Source organism: Anoplopoma fimbria, chromosome 22 (assembly GCF_027596085.1).
Source record: "Anoplopoma fimbria isolate UVic2021 breed Golden Eagle Sablefish chromosome 22, Afim_UVic_2022, whole genome shotgun sequence".
Taxonomy (NCBI): domain Eukaryota; kingdom Metazoa; phylum Chordata; class Actinopteri; order Perciformes; family Anoplopomatidae; genus Anoplopoma; species Anoplopoma fimbria.
The window spans coordinates 12518118-12528117 of record NC_072470.1 but is presented as its reverse complement, the minus strand read 5'-3'; the positions used below and the strand labels follow the sequence as shown (position 1 = coordinate 12528117).

The 10000-nt window shown below is 39.2% G+C and overlaps 1 protein-coding gene across 4 annotated transcripts in view; it reads right to left on the bottom strand.

Annotated features, from left to right (window-relative positions):
• runx1 (RUNX family transcription factor 1) overlaps positions 1 to 10000 on the bottom strand; it is a 47353-nt gene that overhangs the window by 13481 nt on the left and 23872 nt on the right. For 2 of the 4 annotated variants that reach the window (XM_054623533.1, XM_054623534.1), the window contains exons 2-4: positions 8252 to 8340; positions 2613 to 2764; positions 2421 to 2531 (exon numbers count right to left, since the gene is read on the bottom strand). In XM_054623533.1, coding sequence (XP_054479508.1) covers positions 2421 to 2531; positions 2613 to 2764; positions 8252 to 8339 — 351 coding nt within the window. In that variant the 5' untranslated portion in view covers position 8340. Of the gene's footprint in view, positions 1 to 2420; positions 2532 to 2612; positions 2765 to 4054; positions 4527 to 8251; positions 8341 to 10000 lie in introns of those variants that run through there. The other 2 variants (XM_054623537.1, XM_054623535.1) reach the window with 2 other exon arrangements.

The following is a 10000-nucleotide window of genomic DNA, read 5'->3' as shown; positions in this document are numbered from 1 at the left end:
TCTCGCATTTCATGCAAACGATGCAAATGAGCTCAATCGTTTTCCCCTAACCCTCAGCGTACAGACATACTACACACACACACACACACACACACACACACACACATATATACATACATACATATACAGCCATATAACTGATTTCCATATCAACGCTAATCTCACCAAACCATCAGTGTGCAAATGGCCGCTTTCTTTCTTTTAACCCTGAGCTCTCCGAGCGAGTGACCACAGTTTGGGTTACATCGGAGGGGAAGAAGGACGACACACACACACACACACACACACACACACACACACACACACACACACACACACACACACACACACACACACACACACACACACACACACACACACACACACACACATTCTCTCAGTCACAAGCAGACAAGAGAGAGACTGGCAGCAATGGAGCATGAAACCAGCCCAGCAGAATAAACAAGACATAGGAAACAATTATGGAGCTCTCAGTGTGTGTGGACTTGTGTGTGTGTGTGTGTGTGTGTGTGTGTGTGTGTGTGTGTGTGTGTGTGTGTGTGTGTGTGTGTGTGTGTGTGTGTGTGTTCTTTAAACAGATGCCTGTGCATACCGAGGTTGTAAATAGTTACTTTAGTTTTGACTGGTTTTAGTTTAGTCTCAGAGTGCGTTTGCTAGTTTTAGTTTCAGTTTTTCAGTAAACTTAAGTTTTAGTTTTTTATATATGTCTTACTTTCAGTTTTGTTATGTGTTTTTCTTTGTCTGACTGATTCTGTGGCTCCTGTAGAAGAGGGTGGGGCTCCTGTAGGGGCCCAACATCTCATTATCCCCATATCAATAGTGTATTTTCAAAATAAACCTCTCTTCATCGGCTCCCTGTTGGCTTTAGAATTGATTTTCAAGATTTTAAACTCACTTTTAAAGCAACGTATGAGGTTTTTTATTCAGATTTTTTAGATTAAACAATATTTCACTGCTTATTCTGGTTTATGTATCAAGTCCATTTGCACCTGCGCATATTTCAGTTTTCATGAAACGTGTAATTGTGTCTGTCTCCATGTGTGTGTATGTGAGTGTGTGTGTGTGCATCATAACAGTCATCCATTATCAGTAAAAGGCAGTGACATCCGCTCATGACACTCATAATGAGGCATAATGCACCGAACTCACACACACACACACACACACACACACACACACACACACACACACACACACACACACACACACACACACACACACACACACACAGACGTGCGAACGCTAATGCATAAAGCTCAATAAATCAATCAGTTGTGTGTTCTGCGGCTAAAAGCTGCTTTTTCCACAAATGCATTTTGTCTCAAAGTGCAGGAAAGCCGTCGACACACACACACACACACACACACACACACACACACACACACACACACACACACACACACACACACACACACACACACAGATGCACGATGGAACGCATGAAGAACATCAAGACATCATACTGTGAAAACACCGAAGATGGATAAATCGAATTAATCTGTTTTCTTGCAGAGAAACGCTGTCGATTTTACATTTAATGAACGGAAGAGTTCTGCATTATAGGAACTGTAATAACGTAATTAGCAGTCGAGAGATTTTGGCGTACGAGAAATTGTTTTCCGACTGTGATGATCAAAAGAATTATTGAAAAAAAATGCCTCGTCACAGAGCCTCATTATTTGGAGATACGTGGTTTTTATTGGACAGCGTTTTCTTTACTTGTTAAGTGAAAGAAAGATGAGTAAATTACTAATTAAATGACATTAAAATAATAAAAAAAAATGACTCCCTCACAGATTAAATAAAGGTTACATTAAAAAATAAATATGAATAAAAATAAAAATTGAATCCTTCTCGTTCTATTCTACAACTCAGCAACATTTGATGTGCCTTATTAAAAACATATTGACACACTTATTGCTGTAAAAGTATTAAAAGTATTATCATAAAATATATTCAACGTATCAGAAGAAATAGTTCTATTTTGTAGAGTTTTTTTTAGAGTTGAATGATAAAATACATAATGATATTATAGGATATAAAGTCCTAAGTACTACACATGTGTTATTTATATTGTTTTTTATACCTGCATATACTGCTTTATGACAATAATCACAACACGTAAAAAAAAAAAGCATTGCATAATGACTTATAAGCTGAGGTAGCACAATGCATTATGATGTATAATTCATAATTCTTCATAATGCATTACAATCACGAATATAATGACTTATAATTACCGTTATAATGCGTTATAATGTGGTTACAAAGTCCAAAAAAATACAATCAAATCTTGTAAAATAAGCGACCATAGCAGTATTGTGATAATTGACCTCATGAGTCATAATAAAAAAGGCTTTATAACGTGTCATTGAGTGCTTATAACTATGATTACGAGATGTACAGTCACACATACGCACCTTAAAAGCGATGGGCAGCGTCTTGTTGCACCTCCAGTGAGTGGGCAGCACCGAGCACAGGAAGTTGGGACTGTCCGTCTTCACCAGCTCGCCCGGATGATCCGAGATCACCTGCGGAGACGTGAGCGTTTTAGTGACCTGCGCACTCACGCCGGGGCGGTTAAACTCAAGCAAACGTAACGCCGCCCGTACCTCCACCATCCCGCCGCGCTCGGCCACGCGCAGTTTGCCCACCAGAGCCGCCCCTCCGGCCTCCTGGGTGCCCAGAGGCAGGGCCTCGGCCATCTTGCCACCCGAGGCCAGGGCGGTGGAGGGAGGGGTGTAGCGCCGGCCCGGGGCTGGGTCTGAGGGAGGACAACACCAGGTCAGTCACAGTTAAAGTTCACCTTTCTGTCAGCGAAGCCACAGAGAGATTCTGTTCTGGTTCCAAACGGAGATAAAGTCCGTAATAGTTGATTAAATATCTTTGGGTCTCCTGGGGCCACACAAGACATTTAAAGACGTCCATTTGGGAACATTTAATAGAACAAAGGACTCAGCTGAAAGAATCACAGGAGCTACGCCAATGTTTAAAGTGATGAAAAAGAAAACTACAAGCCGAAGACAGAGCACGTATGAAATGAGATGTAAAGACGAGTAAGAGAGCGAGAAGTCACGACAATAAAGCGCTCCCTTCTTTAGGTGGGTTTCTTTATTCTTTTTCAAATCAAGAATAAAGAAAGAAATGGATAAAGTCTGTCTGTCTGTCTGTCTGTCTGTCTGTCTGTCTGTCTGTCTGTCTGTCTGTCTGTCTGTCTGTCTGTCTGTCTGTCTGTCTGTGGGTTCTGTCTGGTTTGTCAGTCGGCCAACCCACAATTGGAGCCACATGCTGGCGGTGTGGAGTTTATCTCACAGTGTTTGATTGAAACTCTTCCACCAGGCTGCCGGGTTTATAACACGGAGTCACATTGAGAATTCACTTCACAGTAAATAATCCTGTTTTAAGGGCTGCATCCAGTCACAAATGGGCTCTTTTGAATAAGGAAAAAAGGAAAAAAAAAGAGACTTTGTTTGATCTCTTAGTGTTAAAAGAATTCTGGTGAAACTGTGACTTTTTTTAAAATAATAACTAAGTATAAATAAGTGTTTTTTTTTGGTTTTAAGCGAGGCAGTAAAGAAAATGTCATGTTATTAAAATGTTCATCGTGTTAAATGAATGAAAATGTCGTTTCACTCACTACAAATGGAACTCTTTTTATTATTTATCTGTCGTTTGAATTTAAAGAAAAGACAGAAAAAAAGAACAGAACAAGGACAGCTTCAGCAGATTAGGTGGATATTTAAAGATAAATGTAGAAATATGATATATATATATACATATATATATATATATATATATATATATATATAGTTTTACCCATTAAAACCTTTCCCATACGTTCAAAAACACCATAAGAGCACCAATAATGCAATAATTCATCATTTTTAAACGTTGTAGCTTTCCTAGTTCACCTGATATTTAACTTGTTCTATTACAGAACATATTTTAGAGACTTTCATAAGCAACACTCAGAGAGCAGAGGAGTTATTGGTGATTATTATATGTGTGTATATATTATATGTATTATGATATATTATGGATAAAGGAGCCGTACCGTACTTGGCGTCCCACAGAAACACCATTTGTGCGCCACAGTGCGTCCGCAGACAGGCTGCTCTCCTCTGAGAGAGAGAGAGAGAGAGAGAGAGAGAGAGAGAGAGAGAGAGTGGCTCAGTGTCTCTCCACCACTTCTTCCTCTTCTTCTTCTTCTTCTTGTGCGTAAAAGCGGAGTCGCGTCTGTGCGTAAATCCTTCCAGACGCGCAGGATTAAAACCCAAAGAAAGGACCCGACGTCCAGAAGAACAGGACCACCGAGGTCCAGAGGAGGTCCAGAGGAGGTCCAGAGGAGGTCCAGAGGAGGGTGGAGGTCTCAGACCCGTGGAGGATGCTGAGGAGGTCTTCAGTTTGGCACAGAAACTAGACTAGTCTAACTTTAACCTCTGTTCTGGTCATACTGTCTCACTTTAGAGGAGTTAAAGCTAGAGTTCTCTCCTGGTTCTCTGGTTCTCTGGTTCTCTGGTTCTCTGGTTCTCTGGTTCTCTGGTTCTCTGGTTCTCTGGTTCTCTGGTTCTCTGGTTCTCTTCTCTGGGTTCTCTGGTTCTCTGGTTCTCTGGTTCTCTGGTTCTCTGGTTCTCTGGTTCTCTGGTTCTCTGGTTCTCTGGTTCTCTGGTTCTCTGGTTCTCTGGTTCTCTGGTTCTCTGGTTCTCTGGTTCTCTGGTTCTCTGGTTCTCTGGTTCTCTGGTTCTCTGGTTCTCTGTGTCTCTGTCCCTCCCCGCAGGATGAATGGACATCCCGGCTGACGGCTCTGTGCTTTTCTCCGGCGGTCCTCCGGGCTGACCAATCAGCGTCGTGTCCGTCCCCAGCAGGGGGCGGGGCTTAGCGGAGCGCTGTGTGATATACTTATATACTTCCTCCTCTCTGAGGACTCAGAGGGAGAAACAACACCCAACAAGGAAATAAAAATAAATAAAAATTTAAAAAAAAAAGAGTTTCAGATAAAACACACTTTTTTTTTTTTTTTTTTTTTTTTCTTCCCATAATTTAAATGTAATGATTAATAAATATGTCTGGTTCGCTCCTCAACAACCTGCTGTGTCTGAAGCCCCGGATGTCAGTACCGGAGACCGCCGGTAGGGGGCGGTCGGTGATCTGGATCATGACACCCATCCACCCATCCACCCATTCACCCATCCACCCATCCACCCATCCACCCATTCACCCATCCACCCATCCACCCATCCACCCATCCACCCATCCACCCATTCACCCATCCACCCATCCACCATCCACCCATTCACCCATTGATTTTTTTATGTGTATTTATATTGTTTTATGATTCATTATTTTAATATGACTGTATTAGAAATTGTAATCAATTTTTTTAGTTGTTTGTTGAATAAAAATAAATATATTGTGGTTGAATTCTGACAAAATTCAATATCGCAGCATTACTGATGATATTTATAATATTTATGATTTTGAATATTCTAAACTACGTAGTAAAAAAAGCAACATTTTTTTCAGCTTGACATTGATTTAAATGATGATGATTTAAAAATAAATATTTCTAATTATTTCTAATGTTGCCTTTAGTTTTCATTACGCTTTTTTCTTTGTTCCAATTTCTTTCTTTTTTTAAATTTATTTTAAAACCACATGAAAAAAAACAACAACGCTTAATAAAATAAAATCAAATAAACCAATAAATTACGTTCGGATTAATTAATTGTGAAAGATAAATTAAATCAAATAGAAAATAACTAAGGTGGATTCAGCTCATTCTAGTTTTTTTTTTTTTAAATATGATAATACAGATAAATGGAGAAAGTGAATCAGAAGAAGATAAAAAAAGATAAAATGTATTTTGTTGCTTTTCTGAAATCCTGAAAAAAATACTAATTATAATAATAATAATGGGTATTCATAAGAAAACATCACCAATAATAAAAACACTATAACACTAGATCTCTCTTATGATACGAAACGCTACGGAAGCAGAGAAAGGACATAATGGTTTATAATTTCATAAGCAACCAAAATATTGAAATGAAATAATTATGAGTAAGTTGAAATTCAAATAAAGCACTGAAATATTATATATCTGGTTTAAATTTCCTAAAATGTATTTAGTTTAACTCAAAACGTATGCACCGTAGATTAAAAAAAATAAAATAAGATTTAGACTTAATTAATTCAGGTTTTCTAAGTGCTTTAAATTCAATGGTATTAAAAATATTCAGTAGTAATACATCAAATATTAAATATGGTCAGTTATGAGTCTTTTTTTTATAAAAATACAGTTTTTTTTTTGGTTCACAATAAAGAAGAGCTTTTGGTTCCCACTTCCTAAAGCATCAACCTTTTAAAAAAACAAAAAAAACAAACATGTACTGGTTAACTGGTCAACCTGTGCTCCTGCCTGTTTCATACGGCCTGGTTTTTTTTTTTTTTTTTGGGGGGTGGGGGGGGTCTGAGTAAAATCAACACGCTGTCGGATGAGTTTTAGCCAAACGCCAGTCTGCCTCTGTCGCCAAAGGGGGGATGATAAAAAATGTAAATGCCTCCACTCCGGCCCCGGACCTGAGATGGACGTGGAAAAGATCTATTTTTCACTCCCTCCTCCAGTATTTGTCTTTCTTTTTTGTCTTTTTACTTCTTATCTTAAGATCAGCTGTGGATGAACTCCTACGCCTCAAAATGGTTTTGCAGAGAATTCACCGGTTGTGACAGATAATAAGACGTTTTCCCCTTTTTTTCTCTCTCCGATGCTACGAGACACCGACGGTGTGAAACCTGCAGCTGAAGGACTTCTGTCAACCTGCAGCTTCATCGAACTTAGCGTCATTAAATCTGACACTGGACATTCATTCCTCATAGAAGCACAGCTATAAATAATTCAAACACTGAGGGGATGAAACCGTATATCGGTGAGGCCTCATGCCGAGTGTACGGACAGATTCTATAGAAACACAGTTTAGGTTCACATAGTTACGCGTCATCGTACATGTTCATCCTGAGACGCTGCGTTTGGCCACAAAAGTTTAATATCCGATTAAAAAAATGTGTAAAAAATGATTTCTTAACGAGATGCGATGCATGAATTCACCCGTTTTGAACGAAACTGCGCCGCCATACAGTCCCTTTAAGACTTAACGATGAAAAACAAATAGTGGAATAAGATTTCCGTTTTAAAAGACACAAATAAAACAGAAAGAGAAGAAGGGAAAAAAAAGAAAAAGAAGAGAAAAGAGGAGTTGGATTTCACCCGGCCAGCCAGCCAGCGTTTCCCACTGACGGACTCGTAACGTGAGCCGGTCAGCGTCCTCTGATCCATAATCAATACCCAGTCACAATCGCCTATCAAAGTTATTGATACCGAGCACCGCTTCATGTAATCAGCCGCGGTATGAAGACCATTCCTTCATATTGAAGATATGCCAAAAGAAAAAGGGTTTTTCAAATGAATCATTATATCATTTCGACTGTCACTTAGTCATTGGTGCTAATAAAGTATTACTGTACATGGATACTTTCAAATACATTTTTTTTTTAGCAAACGATATTGTACTTGGGAATAACCAAAGGCATGAAATATATAGAATATACAAGCAAATATAGCTACCAGCCCTTCAAAAGCACAAACATCTCCGATTGTGAGCGAGCATCTTTGTTTCGAAACTCAAAATCGAGTCAACGTCGTTGTGAAGAACGACAATATTTGAGTATAAGTTCAACCACACTGTTAGTTTACAGTCCTAACTGGTTTGTTTCCGTTTCCAACTTCCAGTTCTGTGGAGATTCCAGTTCACTGTCAGTGCTTCCTCCTGTCCAATCTATACGTGGCAACTACAATCTGGTCCAGTTTAAGGAACTAAAACAGGCGGTTATGTTTATGGTCGGGGCAACCAACACAAGGTTAAAGGGAAAGGTCAATTAAAAAAAAAAGGTGCAATTGCAAATCTGTGACACCTAAAACTCCCACCCCAAAAAAACTCCAAAGATCCCATCCAGGAGTCCTGGAGTTTCCTCAAACAAGGTCTTAGAAATCCAAGGAACTGAACGACCAGAGAGGTCCTTACTGTGGTTACACAGGTCAGACTACCGCTTTAAAAGTCATCAGTGGAAGTGTTTGGAAACAACCAGCTTTCAAAGATCATGTGAAGTATCTCAAGAGAAAGAAAGCGGGCCAGGAGAGCAGACATGAAGGTGATGATGGTAACCAAGTGGTGTCAAGAAGAAGAAGGAGCTTTACCAAAGAATCCGCTGCCTGTCCGGCCCTTCCTCATCAGGTACATGGCCCAGGGCAGGGGGCCCGAGCTGGAGAACGTCCCAGGGTTCATGCTTCAATCCCGGGTGCAGGGGGTTGGGTGGGTTGGGTGGGTGGGTGGGGGGGGGAAGAGAGCAAAAAGGGGTAAAAAAACGATAAGACAAAGAGGGAAAAACAGCAAAAAGGGGAATGGAAAGAAATAGAAAATCAATGAAAAAAAGAAGAAGGAACAATTAAATATAAATATATATATATTTATATAATATTTATATTTTAAATAAAAATAAAATATTTAAAAATATAAATAAATATATATATATATTTATATTTTTCTTTTTTTTTAACTTTTTGTTGTCAAGGGTTTGGAATTTAAAAAAAAAGACAACAAAAAACACTTTCAAGAAAAATCTGAAAACTCATTCCGCAAAGAAGAGCTCCCAGCCTGCCCTCAACCTTCACAGACGCTTTTATACCCCCTCTCATTCCCCCCCCCCCCCCCCTCACCCTACATATTAGTAAAGAAAGAAAGAAGTGAGGGAGTAAGAGAGAGAGGCGAGGAGCCAGTCAAGCTGAATTCATTCCCTCCTCCTGTAAAGCGTAGCCACGGGGGACACGGCTCCACTTTGCCCTCCGGCTCTTTAAAGCTGCTAATTTCATTTAGCTACTCAAATGATTTTTCTCCCCTCCACCTCCTCCTTTCCCTCCCCCCCTCTCACTCACTCTACCCCCATTCTACTTGCCATTTGTTAAAGTTCTGGTTGAAAATTGAGGTCACACAGATATGAGTTTGTTGGACTGAAGTACTGCCGATTGGCGGTTCGTCCGTTAACGTTTTTTTGGGGGGAATTTGATTCATAAAATCGCTAGATACAGACGTAGCTTGCGTCCTGCATCCCGACCCGTCACCATTGACTTCTATGTCAGTTAGCTAGCTGGTCAGTTAGCTAGTCAGTTAGCTAGCTGGTCAGTTAGCTAGTCAGTTAGCTAGCTGGTGAACCATCAACGTGGAGAAGTTAACGATGGTTAGCGATGTCACCCGAGGAAGGAAGGAGGGAGGAAAGGAAACACACACACACACACAGAAGAGGAGAGGAACAGATGCATGTTTGTTTAGTTGTGTCACATTTTATTGTCACATTGTCATTTTATTGTCATTTTATTGTCATTTTATTGTCATTTTATTGTAGAAGAAACAGAAGAGGTCAGAGGATTTTATTGTCAGATGCTGCCATTTTATTGTCATTTTTGTTGTCACTTTATTGTCATTTTATGTTTGTTTTTATTTTTTATTGTCATTTTATTGTCATTTTATTGTCATTTTATTGTCATTTTTGTTGTCACTTTATTGTCATTTTTGTTTTTTTTTCTACCTTAAGTTTGAGTTGTTTCTTGTCTTGTTGACTTTGTTGTGTTATTAATCATTTAATGTCTACGCGCCATGTTTGTCCTTAAAAAAAGCAAAATATTCAAACGAAAAGAAAAAAAAGAAGAAGAAGAAGAAGAGGAGGAGAGGGACAGTAGGTAATGTCCTTCTCTACAAGTTGACTACCAATAAACCTTTTTTTTTTTTTTTACAGCAGACAATATCATAGCAAGGAATTCATTCATTTAACAATCGAAACAATCCCACAATGCATTGCGTCAGATCATTAATAACAGTTCTGTAACGCCGCACGTCTCAGTGATGAACTAATATGATGATGACTCTACATAATTCTACCTTTGGAGACTTTT